General features: G+C 35.7%; 1 protein-coding gene across 2 annotated transcripts in view; it reads right to left on the bottom strand.

Annotated features, from left to right (window-relative positions):
- Positions 1 to 287: 287 nt before the first annotated feature.
- KLHL2 (kelch like family member 2) overlaps positions 288 to 16,913 on the bottom strand; it is a 145,512-nt gene continuing 128,886 nt past the window's right edge. For both annotated transcript variants that reach the window (XM_058275240.2, XM_071214221.1), the window contains 6 exons: positions 9,931 to 10,128; positions 9,389 to 9,490; positions 7,733 to 7,861; positions 6,972 to 7,112; positions 2,366 to 2,509; positions 288 to 1,424 (listed from right to left, as the gene is read on the bottom strand). In XM_058275240.2, the coding sequence (XP_058131223.1) occupies positions 1,396 to 1,424; positions 2,366 to 2,509; positions 6,972 to 7,112; positions 7,733 to 7,861; positions 9,389 to 9,490; positions 9,931 to 10,128 (743 nt within the window). In that variant the 3' untranslated portion in view covers positions 288 to 1,395. The remainder of the gene's footprint in view (positions 1,425 to 2,365; positions 2,510 to 6,971; positions 7,113 to 7,732; positions 7,862 to 9,388; positions 9,491 to 9,930; positions 10,129 to 16,913) is intronic.

Consider the following 16,913-nt stretch of genomic DNA (forward strand, 5'->3'; position numbering starts at 1 on the left):
CATATCCTGCCACAACTGGGAACAGAGGACTATAAAAATCCTGAATTTCACTGACCTTTGGGATGCTTTTCCTTGATGATTAAGGTTGCTTTTCCTGGTGAACAATTTTCAGTGATTTCAGTTACTGACTTAACAGCTTTGCTTTATAGGATTCTTTAGCAACAAATTTAAAATACATATTTGTGGAGTTAGAAAATACAAATTTTACACAAATAAAGAAAAATTCAAGAAGCAATTTTCTCAACAGTAAATTAAACAGATGAAAATCAAGGGCACTGAGAAACAAATAATATACAAACTTTTATTCAAAGATAATTCAAGAAAGACACCTTTTGGTCGCTTTTAATGTGAGATTGGAAGATCTCGGAAAAATTGTATCTGATCAACGCACATGGCTACTCACAGAAAGTTATCTTTTCTGTTAATAGCAGCTAATTTTTATACACACAGAAAAAATTCTTAAGACCATGCAAATTCAGTTGAATTCCATACATTCATTATATTCATCAAAAACCTGCAGGAATGTTCATGCCAAAGTGTTACTTTAGGAAAAAAATTAAAAATATACACCAAAACATGACTAAGATTAAACTAAAGGAAATAATAAATAAGCATAATTTATATTTTATTTAAAAAGTTTGGCATCACACATATTCAAGTGTGTTACACCATATTCATTCCTCAGAAGTGGCATTTTAAAGTGTTAAGCATTGTTAAATATCAAAAAATACAACTCTGTTTTACAATGTAGTACTGGCATAATTCAAAGTACTGTGCCAATTATAAATAGTATAATCAAGTTTCAAACATCTTTTCAAACGTATTTAAAGGAAAGCATATAGACACACATTCATATGCACACAATTTATTATACTCATGTAATCAAAGATATTTTATAAAAGCAAACAGTTTTATCCCTCATCTTATTTGTATACTTAATGTAGATTTTAATACCTGTTCAAAGATTTTCAGTTCCTGGGGAGACTGATTTTCAGAAGAAGGACTAAAGATACAAATTTAATTTTACAAGAACACACATTACTTTATCCTCCTTCACAAAATAATCCACAGTTGTTTAAGGTTTTTTAACCACCAGTCATCTGTATGAACGTTTTTATGAAAGCAACTGCTGTCTAAAGACTACAGAACATGTACTGCAGTCAAGGTTTCTTATTAAAATTCAGTCAGCTGCTGCCCATTGCAGAAAAAGCCTACACGGTGCTTCTACCAAAAATAATCTTCAGTATCCAAGGCCTAGAAAGGCAGACAATCTTATCTTTTGCTGAGACGTAAAGTGCAGCTCTAAGAAGAGAAGTGCTAGAATCTCAGTCACTTCAGAAATTCTTGCTGAAGCCTGTTGCTCATGTATAAATATACTGATAATGTCTTCCAGGCTCATAATGGTTTATCAATAACTGTGACCCCTAAGCAAAGAAACGAAATGAAACAGAAGTCAAAGGCAGCATTCTACACCTCCAAGAAAACACTGATTTATTATTTTACTAAAGCAGCAAGGACTAAGCAATTCATGTTTCAGGATCCCCTTCTTAAACTTTAATAGTACTATCATTTTCATCTAAATGCTACTAAGATCTCTGTTTAGATATAGAATAGGACTATATGAGACCATCTAATGCAGAGCTAGTCTTTGCTCTTTGTAATAACAATTTGGGGAAAATAAGTTTATTCAAGAAAAACCAAAATTCACTTAATACTCCAAGGGGCACAAGGCAATGTTTGGAGGTGATGGATACATTCATTATCCTGACTGCGGTGATGGTTGCACGGGTGTACACACATGTCACAACTAATCCAATTACACACTTTAAATATATGCTGTTTACTGCATGTCAGTTATACCTTAATGAAGCTCTTAAATTCACCTAATACTGAGTCATGTTATTCTGGGATCCTAGTACATAACTCTTCTATGAGGTGGTGTTTGGATGATGCATAAACAACAGTGATGGCTAATTAGTATACATTTCTCTCTTTTTTCCCATTATTGGATTAATTTTGTCACTGAAACATTCTAATTTTGAAAGCACTATAAATATCTATCCTGAAAGAATTAAAATGCAATATATGGTTTTAAAAACTCCCTACAAAGTCCTAATTTTTCAAAACAATCCGATTTCTATATTTCTTAAAGAATATTACTGTTTCTCTCACTAAAAAATGGACCAAACATGACGTTATCCATCCATGCTTAAGAAAAAAATTAACCCACAGCTACAATATAATACTATCTCAAGGAGCCCTACCAGGGGAGATGTTTTAAAGGTCATATATATTTCTTGGTGATCTGAAAAGTGAAGCCATGCCACATAATGAATTCCATTCCACGCACACAGATGATTATTACCTGCGTAACTTCTCCCCGTGCTCATACAAGATGACACAATTGTCCATTTATCAGTTGTTGGGTTATAATACTCCACGGATGCCAAGTTACAGGACCCATCATCTCCTCCAACTACATACAACAGACCATTAACTGCACAAACTCCTTTAAGAAAATTACACAGAGAAAGAAAACAATTATTTGAAGATTCTCGTACATGCCTGGTGAGGTGATCTGCAGACACTTACTTCCACGAAAGGAGGCAAGAGGAGAAGATAGTGAACATGTAAAAAATTTATTATGTGAGCGATCTGATTCCACTTTACCACTCTATATTCCCACCTACTTCATGTCAGTTATGAAGTAGTTGATTTATATATGCATTATTTCATTTAATTTTCACAAGAGCCTCACTTTTATAAGTTAGAAATTATTTTCATCCTCATTTTATAAAAATAAAGAAAATTAAAAGCCAAAATAGGTTAGTGTTAACTTTCCCAAGCTTACCTCTTAGGGAGTTCTAAGGAAAAAGTATATATTAAATGGAAAGCAAAAATTATTAATTTTAATTATTAAATTGGTTAATTATTTTATTTCCTTTAAAAGGGAAGAATGATATTATATATTTGATTATTAGAAATAACTCATGCTTTAGGGAAATACTCAAAACACCTAGAAAAGTAAAAAGAAAGAAAAGATCACGTTTAGTCATTAAAATTTAATCTTGATTCTTTGATTTTCTATGCATACATACTCAGTTACTTCTTTTTTTAACCTCAGAGTGGCTCACAGTACACATACTACTTTAATCCCTCTTCTCTCCTACCAAACACTAAATCTTAGCTATTTCCCCAATCAAAAAAAATAAATCTACATCATTTTTAATTGCTGCCTATTATCCCATTTATGATAATACTATAGTTTATTTCATCTTTTATGGATGGATATTTACTTGTTTTTTAATTTTCTGCTCTTATTAATGATGTTGCAATGAACAAAGATCCCCCAACATACTTTTCCTGCAAGCTTGTCAATCTTCTTAACATAAATTCTTAGGGAAAAAATTGCTGCTAAAAGGCAAATGACTTTTAAAGGCTATTTATTTCAATTTAATTTTGTTTAAAGTATATTTAATATCCTAAAAAAGGTGCAGTGCTACTATGAACTCATACTAGAGGGAGAGGGCATAAAAAATCCAGAAGGATGCTCTGCACACACTGGTCTCTGTAGTTTTGTCACTGATTTTGCTAACGTAATAAATGCTTGTAGGTTTTTAACATAGAACAATAATGAACCCAAATCTCACACAGTCTTAAAAGTGTATTAGCAATACTTTTCTTGCAAATGGAGTGGCTCTTCTCTATTTTACTCAAACTCCTTTTGTGAAGAAATAAATCACCATGCTATTCTCGTGACAGAAAGCAAACTCTTACCATTTTAAATAGCTTTGTCAAAATAATTCGAAAGCAAGAGCCAAATATTGCTGTCACACTATCTTCCCAAAGCTGTTGCTTGTATGTGTGTGCAAGCTTCAATTCTAGCCAACTGTAGACAAGTACCACGTGCGGATATAAAATGGCTCCCCAAATGGCTCTGCTCTCACAAAGGGATGAGTAAGGGGGTTAGGTTTCCTCAAGGGCCTTTCCAGTTAGACTTTCCAGGGGCTCACAGAAGAGAGAGCATCCCACCACAGAGGAGGAAGTCAATCTCCACATCCGTTTGAATATATTAGAGATACATTCAAAAGACTTCAATTCTACCAATCCATTTCACAATGCCACATTCCTTCTAGGCAACTGGGAGCCAAATCTCTTAGCCAAAGGGACACATGCTTGTAAACAGTGTTTGATGGCTTCAGTCTGCTCCATTTAACTCATCACAATCACATAATGAGAACCTACAATAGAAGCGCTAGGTATTTTATGGCTGTATATAATCTAATTCCAAGTTTACTTTATTTTTCCTCCACTCTTGATGTCACAATTTACCATGCTTACGCAAAATTTTGAAATCTGACTCCTAGGTTCCTTGCTATTTTAACTTTAGAAAGACACAGTCACTTCTTTTTCCATTTAATGTTGAACATCCTTTTGGCAGCTTAGCCCTTTCTTCCCAATTTAAGTGCTTTAGTGAGGTCCTCGTTATAGGATATTGAAAAGGAAAGGCTATATAGTTCTCATCAGAAACTGGTTCTAGATTATCAGAAATAAGGAATGAAAGTGATATTTTTTATTTTTTTTATTCATTTATTGTTTTTAAAGATTAATTTTATTTACTTTTATTTTTCTTTATTTATCCCCCTTCCTTCCCCCAGATGGTTCACTCGTCTGCTCACTGTTTGCTCACCTTCTCCAGGACGCACCTGGAAGTGAATCTGGGTTCTGTTTCTTGCAGCTAGCTCCTTGTGACGAGAGGCAGCTTTCTAGCTCCTTGCAGTGAGAAACAGCTTCCTAGTTCCTTGTGGCGGGAGGTGGTGCCTGCTCATCCTCTTTTTAATTTTTTTAAAAGATTGATTGATTTCTCTTCCCATCCCCATGCCCTGCCCCAGTTGTCTACTCTCTGTGTCCACTCACTGTGTGTTCTGTGTCCACTTATATTCTTGTCAGCGGCACTGCGAATCTGTGTCTCTTTTTTTGGTGCATCTTTTTTAAAATTTTTTTATTTTTTCCCAAATTCTACTCAATTTATTCATTTTTAAAAAAGATATTACATTAAAAAAATATGAGGTCCCCATTCACCCCCACTGCCCCCACCCCACCACTCTCCCCCCAATAACACTCTCCCCCATCATCATGCCACATCCATTGTGTCTGGTGAGTACATCTCCGGGCATTGCTGCACCCCATGTCCCGTGTTCCACACCATAGTTGGTGCATCACCTTGCTGCGTCAGCTCTGTGTGTGTGTGGCACCACTCCTGGGCAGGATGTACTTTTTTCAAGTGGGCGGCTCTTTATGGGGCATACTCCTTGCGTGTGGGGCTCCCCTACACAGGGCACAACCCTGCGTGGCACGGCACTCCTTGTGCACATCAGCACTGCACGTGCGTCAGCTCATCACATGGGTCAGGAGGCCCTGGATTTGAACCCTGGGCCTCCCATGTGGTAGGCAGACGCTCTATCTGTTGAGCCAAGTCCGCTTCCCAACACTTTACTTTTTAATGAGTTCATATAAATAATTAAAAATAATGTGTTTGGTAGGATTAATTTTATCTTGTAAATTATTCAAGCTCCATTAATTACAAATAGAAAATATATATACTTAACTTTATTGATCATTACCAAAAAAGAAAGCTCAATTAACTGCTGTCCAAATAAAATTATGAAACCACTTTTCCTTTCTAAATTTAAACCTTTCTCAGAAGATTTTTCAAAAAGCGGGTCAACAACAGCTCTACAAACACCAACTATCTCCTTATTCTTCTGGTTCAGAAGAAATGAGTTGATTTTGATTTAAAAATTACTAGAAAAAATAAGAATATTCTGATCTTTACAGAAATAATAATGAAAGTTCAAATTGCTTCCATTTCCTAATTTAGGAAAACACTTGCACAGACCGCTATTGCTTTTCTAACTTAGTATATACTGGATCAAGCAATTAATCTACTCAGTGCCCAGATTTGTGAATCTTATCATGGTTCTGGACTATTTATAGCTGAAAGGCTTTTAGTACCTCATCAGATAAATTGATTGGATAAGGTACAAGGTCAAGTAGAATTATAAATTCTATTTTGTTGTTGACCATTGCAGTTTCATATTCTCTAGTAGTAACACATTTAAATTGGAGTAATTTTTGACGCATCTTGCAACATCATCCAGTGGTGTACACTGAGTTTAAGGATCATGGGGACCTTTTTTTAGATGATGGGAAATGGCATGAAGATAATGGCATTTTAAAAAGGACTAGGATTTCTCAAAATACTATCTAGTTATCCTGATCTATCTTCCACTTATAGTTCCCTTCCACGGATCTTTTTTTTTTATGCAGTAAGTTCTCTAACCTTGAAGACCTCTTCTTAAAATTGTATTTTTTGATGTGGTTGCTTTAGCTTTTCCATTTTCTAGAGATCCTGAACTGCGTTAAATTGGGCCACCCTCTTCAGGCTTTCCCTCAAGAAGATATTCAACTAGCTTTTTAACCTGGTATAAATTTTTATCAACTAGACAAAATGCCCGGAGACCCAGGATTACAGCTTATCCATCTCTAATCTTCAATATGGTAGGCACTCAAAAAATGTCTGCAGTAAAATGAATGAATTCAAGTATCAAAGAGAACTTTTACCCTAATTAGTCTACCTCATTCACCAAAAAGTAGTCATAAAATGATAAGTAGTTAACTTATCATTCCTATATTTATCACCCAAAAGACTACTTTTTGGTGATTAATGTAGAAATGGTAACTACAGCGTCATACAGCCTACTATGATTCCTATAGTACCTAGGGATCCACAGTATAGAGCTATTACTTAAGTTTCTCCCTTTTAGGGCTCAGAGTCTATTACAAAATCCAGAGCAATAAAAAAAACCCAAAACAACAACAAAAAAAACCTCACAGAGATACACAGCGATACTAGTGACGCTTTAGCTAGAACTGAATATAAATTTCATAATCTTAAACTAGACAAATACCTGCATTTCTTCTGCACATGTTCATATCTGCAACCTGCCTCCATGCATTGGTGGCGGGATCATAAACTTCAACACTCTTTCGTACTAAAGGGCCATCATGACCTCCTACAGCATACAGTAAGTTGTTTAACACACCAACGCCTTTAACACACAAACAACCAAATTATAGGTCATCAACAGGGGCAAGAAATACATAACGTATTAGGGCTTATTAAAATTACTTATAAGTAAATCTTATCAAATTATTATTCATAATAAAAGTTAGTTGATATTAATGCACACAATTTAAGAAACGGAGATGAAAAAGAACTGTCAATTAAACAAGTATCCTAAAAAGAATGATTAGTCTTATAATATACACAAAACACAGGAAAGGAGTAAGTCTTTTAACATAATCCTTCTGAGAACAGGAAATTTGCTTTAAAACACATCATTTGTAACAAGTAGAGATACAAACACTTAACCATTAAACAAGTTCTATTAGCACTAAAAACAAAAACTAAAAAAGGCCAAACAATATAAATATATGAATAAAACAGAAAAGAAGACTTTTGATGTAGCACTTCAAAATTAAATTTTACAAAGTACAATTTAAGTGCAGCTACCCACCACTACGTGCACCATTCAAAAGACATTTGAGCTTGCCATTAAAATCAGCATACATTTTCAGATAATGTATAGTGATGTCAATACATTATTTCACTTGTTTATTTATTCTCCATCCTTTCATGCTTCAGTTACTAAATAAGGTTCATATTGACCTGCTCCGCTCCGCCTGGTGCTCATTTCTGCTATATAGGCCCACTCATTTGTTGTAGAATTATAGCATTCGACTGTGCTAAGACACTGGCGTGAAGCTCCATCATAACCCCCTACAGCATAGAGCAAACCTAAACAAAGAGTTACAAAAAAAAACCAAATTCATGAAAGGCTATTTTTTCAAGTCAGAAATTATTAATATATTTTCCTCAATATTAACAGAGTTTCCTTGTAAAGTGTACTGATTTTTATGAACTAATATTAAGACTTTGCCTATCAGTGAAAGGTGGCAGGTACAGATAATTTTAAAATGGAAAGTATAATCATTATGTTTTTGGATAACAGTATTTGATAAGTAAATAACATCCTGGGAAATATTAAGTATCAAATTTATCTTAGTAAACTTGAAAAATAAAAGTTAAACCATGAGTTAGTACAAGGATACAACGGAATATTATGCAGCAATACAAAGAAATAAAATACTGTTATATGCTACAGCATGGATAAACCTTAAAAACATGCTCAGTGAAAGAAGCCAGTCACAAAGGACTGCATATTTTATGATTCCATTTCTATGAAGTGTCCAGAAGAGGCAAATCTGTGGAGACAGAAAGTAGATGAATGGTTGTGTAGGGCTGAGGAGAATCGTGGGATTGGGGGTTGACAGCTAAGAGGAACAGGGTTGCTTTTTTGGGTACGAAAATGTTCAAAATTGTTTGTGGTGATGGATGCATAACTCTGTGACAATACTTTTAAAAGCTATTAAATTATACATTTTAAATGGTTGAACTGTATTATATGTGAATTATATCTCAATAAAACTATTCTAAAAAAAGTAAGTCTCAAGGACATATACACAAAATGTATGCCTGAGATTGGTTTTTGCTGAACACAGGTCTTTGCGTCTAAAAAGCTTCATGTATACTCTTTTCATAGAAAAGCCTCGTTCTTTAACCATTTGGGAAGCATAAATCATTATATGAATCATGTCTGTATGTTCTGTAATGAATGAAAAACACATAAATGTAATCCACTTTGAATTTTGTAAAAACAAAAACTGTAGGCTATCCTTGTTTCTCTGCCCATCTCAAGTCATGTGTGTGGAAGTGCATATGCGTGTATGTATGTGTGTGTGATCACACATTGTAAAGGGAAGAAATTACTTAAAAAATAAATTAAAAAATGGAGACGGGAGAAAAAAATGTTAGTACAGGGCACTGACAGTGGAGAGGGGTGGGAACCGATGAATTTGCCCAAGTCAATCACACCAAAAATAAAATAATACTTATAGCCTCCCTTAAAGTAAGATATAAATAAATAAAGGTGATACTCTATCCCTTAAATGGAAACAGTCCTTCACCATATATGTATGAAGATCAATTGAAGTCTTACACAGGGCACACAAATACACACATAAAGAAAGAGGAGAAAAAATGGGGTAGGGAGTAAGCAAAAAGGGACCTTACACAGGTAAGTTTATACACACAAGCTAATATTTAAAAGAGGATTATTAAAATTCTACAATTATTACGTTCTTATTTTAAATGGTCATTTGCGTGCCTATTTATAGCAGTCCTTAGGCTACTAGAGGAACCCACTCCCAACAATCCAGCCCTGTGCACCGGAAATGTTCACCTGAAAGAACTGGCAGCACCCACCTGCAACAACCCCGACACCAACACTGCTCCTCCTCGTGTTCATTGGGGCCACGTGAAACCACTCATTAGACTTTATGTTATACGCTTCCACAGATGACAAACCTACGACAAAGCACGGCAACTCGTCATTTCCTCCCCTAAAACAAACCTAATTGCCCATGTATATGTAATATTAGGGGAAAATACTCCAGGTATACTAAACTGGACTAACATTAAAGAAGAAAATGGTGGAATGTAAATATAACAAACACATGACAAACAGGAATAGCGTCCCTTCCCAGAGGGCTCCTATCCAAGCTACGGACATTTATTAGCTTTTTAAAACTAGTAAGACGAAGGAAACTGCTGCACATGAAAGAAAATATATACAATCAGGACTCTCACATCATGTAAAGGACTACTTGATACAATTTTTAAATGTAGTTTTAAAAATACCCACAAAAATACTCAAATGTCTTATAATTTTGCTGTAATTTGTTCCATAAATGTGATTATTGGTTTAATTCCAAAAAGGAATGTAGAAAAGATGAAAAGGAAATTGCCTGTGCTCCCGTCAAAGCCTCCAACGGCATATAACAATCCATTTAACACAGCAGCTCCCAACGTGCTTCTCCGGTCTCGCATGTTAGCAACGCTGGTCCACTGATCCTTCACTGGGTCGTAGGAATCGACAGTGCGGACTCTCAGTGAGCCATTAAAGCCCCCAACAGCAAACACGAGCCCGGCCATGTAGACCATCCCTAAAAGGATAGAGCATTTAAATATGAACATGCTACCAAGTACCACGCAATGTAAAGGCTGCCTTTTAACAAGTCTACAGAATTCAGAAGGTAAGTTTCTCCTAGTAGGACCCTGACTGGGCAGGTCCTAAGAGATGCTCCTCATTTGATATATAACTACTAAATTGTCTTCCTTTTTACAGTTACTGAAAGCATGACAGCAAAAGGTGTAATTACCATTTTGACTTGTGGTGGATTTTCAAATATTAATTTATAGGCTTAAATAGTCAATATTTTCTAACTGCTTGAACCTCTAGACATCTTCTAAGCCTTTCAATTTTGAATCCCTTTTGGAGCTTCTATCGGATGTTATTTATAAATAAGGCTCTTCATGTTTATACTTTATGTGCAGAATGTGCTCCCAGTTCATTAGGTTAGTGGGCTGAATCAGGGTTGGCACATTAAAGTGGACAGGACTAAGGCCAAATCTGGTCTGCTATTTGTGTATGGCCCATAAGTTAAGGATGGTTTTTAAATTTTTATATGACTGAGAAAAAAAATCAAAAGGATCTTTGTGACTCATAAGAATTATATACGAAATTCAAATTTCAGCACCTGAATTTATGGGAACACAGCCACACTCATCATTTCCATATTGTCCGCAGCTGCTTTAGCAAAGGGCAGAGTTGTGAAGCAGCAACAGAGACCATATAGTCCACAAAGTCTATAATATTTACCTCTGGCTCTTTACGAAAAGTGTGCCGACCCTGGGCTAACAAGATTTTAGGGGACCCCTGTATGGAGAAACTGTACTGCTACACTCAGGGCTTCAACCATTTTTCCATTTTTCTGAACTTCTGTCCCTTCTGTTTTCCTGACTTGGGAAGCTTCTCTTATTCTGCATACGTCAACTTTCAAGTCCCAGCTCAAACTTCACATACTTCCCTGAGCCACTTCAGCCTAAAGGGATTCCCTCCAGTTCCTGAAGCCTCGCACCTATATAGTGCAATGTTACATACCCTGCATTATCACGGCTTTAAATTGTCCAAATTTTATTGTTCTTAATATTATACATGTTTATGTCACTGCTCCAGCTATATTATTAAACTACTTAATGGCAGGCACTGCGCCTCACATTTCCCTGAACTCCAGCAGGAAGAAGTGAGTTCATCTGATACAAATGTTTGACTAGCTCAATGTTTTATATCATGTCTGTATTTGAATGCCATCAGGTGAGGCAAGCACCACTACTCCCTACTGTCAGATCCACAGGTGCTTTACCTTTCCCTCTGCCCCACCACAAACCCCCCCAAATATCTGAATGTATAGTCAGTTCTTTACATGGCATAAAGATACCTTACATTTCAAATGAACCTGTTCTGGCAGCTCTGTTAGAGAAAAGAATGACTTCAATAGGAAATGAATACTCAAGCTACTTCCTGGTAAACAGAGTGTCTAAGGCAAGATGTGGGCCATGGATAGTTTAAGTAGGCAGAGAACTAGCAAATGATCAATGGTAATCACTAGATTTTCTGAGCTTACAAGGAATGTGGTAGACTTTCTTAGGAGGGCCGGGGGACAAGCAAGCATTGACACAGCAGGTAGCATATTTCATCACGAAAATATCCTGTATCCAAATATCGTTAAGTGACACTGGGGAAATGTTCACTGTGGGAACTCGGCCAATGCAATTTTCATTTTCCTTTCCCTAGAAACAAAATGAAACAAACCAAAAGCTATCACCTCCAAGAGATATTAAAATGTACTTTCAAAGCTTTGGGGTATTTCAGATAACAGAAAGAAACAGAGAACTTGAGCAAATGATGAATATCCTAGACCTAACAGAAATATACAGAGTAGCATCCCAAATCAGTGGGTTATATATTCTTCTCAAGTGCACATGGATTCATTCTCCAGGATAGATCAAATGTTAGGCCACAAGGTAGGTTTTCAGTAAATATAAAAAGAATGAAACTATACAAAGCACCTTCTCAGATCATAATGGAAAGAAACTGGAAATCATCAATAGACTGGAAAGAGGAAAATCTGCAAACGTGTGGAAGCTAAACAACACTTCCAAAACAATCAGTGGTCAAGGAAGAAATTCTAAGTGAAATTAGTAAATATATGGAGATGAATGAAAATGAGAACACAACTCATCAAATCCTATGGGATACAACAAAGGCAGGGCTGAGAGGGAAATTTATAGCTCTAAGTGCCCATACAAAAAAAGAAGAGCTAAAATCAAAGATGGAACTGAACAGCTGGAGAAACTAGAAAAACAACAGCAAAACATTCCCAAAACCGGCAAGGGAAAGAAATAACAAAGATTAGACCAGAAATAAACAAAATTAAAAACAAAAAGGAATAGAGAAAATTTAAAAAACACACACACAAAAGTTGGATCTTGAAGAAGATCAATAAAATTGACAAACCCCTAGCTAGACTAACAAAGAAAAATGCAGAAGATGCAATAAATGAAATAAAAAATCAAAGAGAGAAGTTATAACTAACATCACAGAAATAAAAGGATCATATGAGGATATTGAGAAACAGTATGTCAACAAACTAGGCAACCTAGAAGAAATGGACAAATTCCAAGAAATGTACAACCTAAATCGAAGCTACAAGAAATACAAGAAAGTAATAAACCAATCATATTTAAAGAGAATCAGTCATCAAAATCTTCCAACAAAGAAAAGTCCAGGATCAGATGGCTTCACAGGTGAATTCTACCAAGCATTTCAAAAATAATTAACACCAATCCTATTTAAACTTTTCCAAAAAAATTGAAGAGGAGGGAAAGTTACCCAATACATTTGTCATTTTAGAGTGGTTATCTTCAAGATTTAATTCTAAATAAGTAGGTTGGAATGAAGGAAAGATGACTTTTTAGTGCTTCCATGCTTCATAGTAATGATGCATTTTATAACAGTGAGTCAAATTTGACAAAATGGGGTAGTAGTACAAAAGAAAAAGTATTGTTAGGTTTGGCTTGTATTTCTACCATGGCAATGACTTAGTACTTTTTAATCAGGCTTTAATTCTGTGAACTGGTACTAAGTTGCACAAATGATTGTTTTTATATCTTAAACATTTGTTTTGTGTCTCTGACTGATAATTTCAGGATTGCATAAGGCATCCTTGGATTTAGACATCATAATAAAAAAATGTATATATATACTTTACTGTTGGTTGGACAAAAGCTGTTTATGGTATTCTCTGTATCCTACCCCTGGGAGAAAATCTGTGCTCCATTAGTGAGTCCCTGGTCCAATTCTGATAACTTAAGTCAGGGAATTTTAAAAATTTAGGATAATATGAGCCAAATATCAAGGAAGAGCTGCAGAAAAAAATAAAACATTAGGCAAAAAAGAGAAATGGCCATCTGAGTAAATTCTCCAATTCAGATGCTTAGTCATCAGCAAAAAATTAAAAGCCATACTAGGAAACAGGAAGAGCTGGCCCAGCAGCAAAAGGACCTAACTAAATATCCTAAAAAGATAAGAATTTAAGACAATTAATCAGTGATAATCACATAACTCTCTTACACCACTTGAAAGAACGTAAAGGAAATATGACTAAAGAAATAAAGAATATTAAGAAGGAAACTGGGTGAGCATAAAGAACAATTTGAAAACCTACAAAGAAAAGTAACAGACCTTATGGGAATGAAAGACACAATGAATGAGATTAAAAATACACTAAAAGCAAGTAACAGCAGATTTGAACTGCTAGAAGACAGAATTAGTGATTTCAAAGACAGAATATCTGAACTGGAAAAGACAGGAAAAAAGAAAGAGGAAAGAATGGGAAAATGGAATAGAGTTTCAGGGAATTGATTACAATATGAAATGCACTAACATCTGTGTTATCAGTATCCCATAAGGAGAAGAGAATAGAAAAGGGGAAGAAAGAACATCTGAGGAAAATAATGAATAAAAACTTTCCAGCCCTTATGTAAGACATAAATATTAATATCCAAGAAGGACAACACATCCCAAACAGAATAAATCCAAGTAAACTACAATGAGACATCTATTATTCAGAATGGCAAATATCAGAGACAAAGAGGATTTGAAAGCTGCAAGAAAACAGCAAAACATCACATACAAGGGAACCTCAGTAAGATTAAGTGCTGACCTTGCAAAAGAAAACATGGAGGAGAGAAGAAAGTGGTCTGATATATTTAAGGTGCAGAAAGAGGTCAAGTGCCAGCTAACAATACTGTACCCAGTAAAACTGCCCTTCAAAAATGAAGGTGAGTTCAAAGTCTTCAGAGACAAACAAAATCTGACAAAATATGTACCTAAAAGACCAGAATTATAAGAGATACTAAAAGGAGTGCTGCAGCCTGAAAGGTAAAAACAAGGGTGAGAAATTTGGAGAAGAGTTTAGAAATGAAGATTACTGGGAAGGGTAAACTAAATGACAAGAAGACAGAAAACAGAACAGTATGACAACAGAGGGCTTAAGGACAAAATGAATGAAGTAATAATGCCTTTACAACAGTAATAACACTGAATGTTCATGGATTGAACTACACAATCAAAAGATATAGACTTTGATAAAATGGATAAAAATATATGAGCATCTATCTGGTGTCTACAAGAGACCTACCTCAGAGATAAGGACACAACCCAGTTAAAAGTGAAAGATTGGAAAAAAGTATTACATGAAAATAATAACCAAAAAAAGAGCTGGAGTAGTGATATTGGACAATATAGATTTCAAATGTAAAAGTGTTAAAAGGTATGAAGAAGGTCATTATATATTAATAAATGGGGCCGTTCACCAGTAAGAAATGACTATACACCTATGTTATGCATCTAACCTGAGTGCCCCAAGATACATGAGGCATCCACTGGCAAAACTGAAGGAAGAAATAGATGTCTCTACAATAATAGTTAGAAACTTCAATACACCATTCTCAGTATTGGATAGAACATCTGGACAGGTGATAAACAGAGAACTTGAACAATATGATAAATGAGCTAGACATAACAGACATTAAAGAGCACTGAACCCCAAAACAACAGGATAAACTCTCTTCAAATGCTCATAGATTCTTTTCCAAGACAGACCATATGGTGGGTCACAAGACAGGTCTCAACAATTTTCAAAAGATTGGAATGATACAAAACACTTTCTCTGATCATAACAAAGTAAAGGTGGAAATCAATAATCGACAGAAAAAGGAAAAATTCATAAAATATATGGAGATTAAACAACACACTCAAACAATTAGTGGGTCAAAGAAGAAACTGCAGGAGAATTCAGCAAATATCTTGAGACAAATGAAAATGAGAACGCAACATATCAAAACCTATGGGACATTTCAAAGGCAGTGCAGAGAGGGAAATTTATAGCCCTCAACGCCTACATCAAAAAAGAAGAGCTAAAATTGAAGATCTAACTGCACATCTGGAGGAACTAGAAAAAGAACAGCAAACTAACCCCAAACCAAGCTGAATGAAACAGTAAAGATCAGAGCAGAAATACATGAATTCGAGGGAAAAAAAAGAGAAAATCAACAAAATCAAAAGTTGGTTCTTTCAGATCATCATCAAAATCAACAAACCCTTAGCTAGGCTGACAAAGGAAAAAAGGGAGAAGATGCAAATAAATGAAATCAGAAATAGAAGGGGTACAGTACCATTGATGCCACAGAAATAAGAGAGATTGTACAAGGAAACCACGAACAACTGTATGCCAAAAAACTAGACAGTGTAGAGGAGAAAGATAAATTCCTAGAAACAGACAAACCACCTACACTGATCCTAAAAGAAATAGAAGACCTCAACAAGCCAATCACAAGTGAAGAGATATAAACAGTCATCAAAAACCTCCCAAGATGAAAAGCCTGGGCCCAGATGGCTTCGCAGGTGAATTTTACCAATTATTCAAAGACGATTTAATAACAATCTTTCTCAAGCTCTTCCAAAAAAAAGGAACAGGACAGAATGATACCAAACTCATTCTTTTTTTAAAATTTATTTCTCTCCCCTCCCCTCCCCCCCTTAAGTCCATTTGCTGTGTGTTCTTCTGTGACCACTTCTATCCTTATCAGCAGCACCGGGAATCTGTGTTTCTTTTTGTTGTGTCATCTTATTGTGTCAGCTCTCCGTGTGTCCGGTGCCATTCCTGGACAGGCTGCACTTTCTTTTGCACTGGGAGGCTCTCCTTATGGGGTGCACTCCTTGTGTGTGGGGTTCCCCTACGCGGGGGACATCCCTGTGTGGCACGGCACTCCTTGCGCACATCAGCCCTGCACATGGGCCAGCTCCATGAGTCAAGGAGGCCCAGCATTTGAACCGCGGACCTTCCATGTGGTAGGCGGATGCCCTATCCATTGGGCCACATCCGCTTCCCCAAACTCATTCTTTGAGGTCAACATCACCCTAATACCAAAATCAGATAAAGATACTACAAAAAGAAAATTACAGACCAATATCTCTAATGAATATCAATGCAAAAATCTTCAACAAAATAGTTGCAAACAAACTCCAAAAGCACATTAAAAGAATTACACACCAAGATCAAGTGGGTTTTATCCCAGGTATGCAAAGAGTGTTTCAACACCAGAAAAGCAATTAGTGTAAGAAACCACATCAATAAATTGAGGAAGATAAAACACATGATCCTCTCAACTGTTGTGGAAAAGGCATTTGACAAAATACACCACCCTTTCTTGATAAAACACTCCAAAAGATAGGAATAGAAGAAACTTTCTCAATATGGTAAAGTGTACATACAGCTAGCATTGTACGCAATGGTGAAAGACTGAAAGCTTTCCTGCTGAGATC

Source organism: Dasypus novemcinctus, chromosome 1, assembly GCF_030445035.2.
Source record: "Dasypus novemcinctus isolate mDasNov1 chromosome 1, mDasNov1.1.hap2, whole genome shotgun sequence".
In the NCBI taxonomy this organism is placed as follows: domain Eukaryota; kingdom Metazoa; phylum Chordata; class Mammalia; order Cingulata; family Dasypodidae; genus Dasypus; species Dasypus novemcinctus.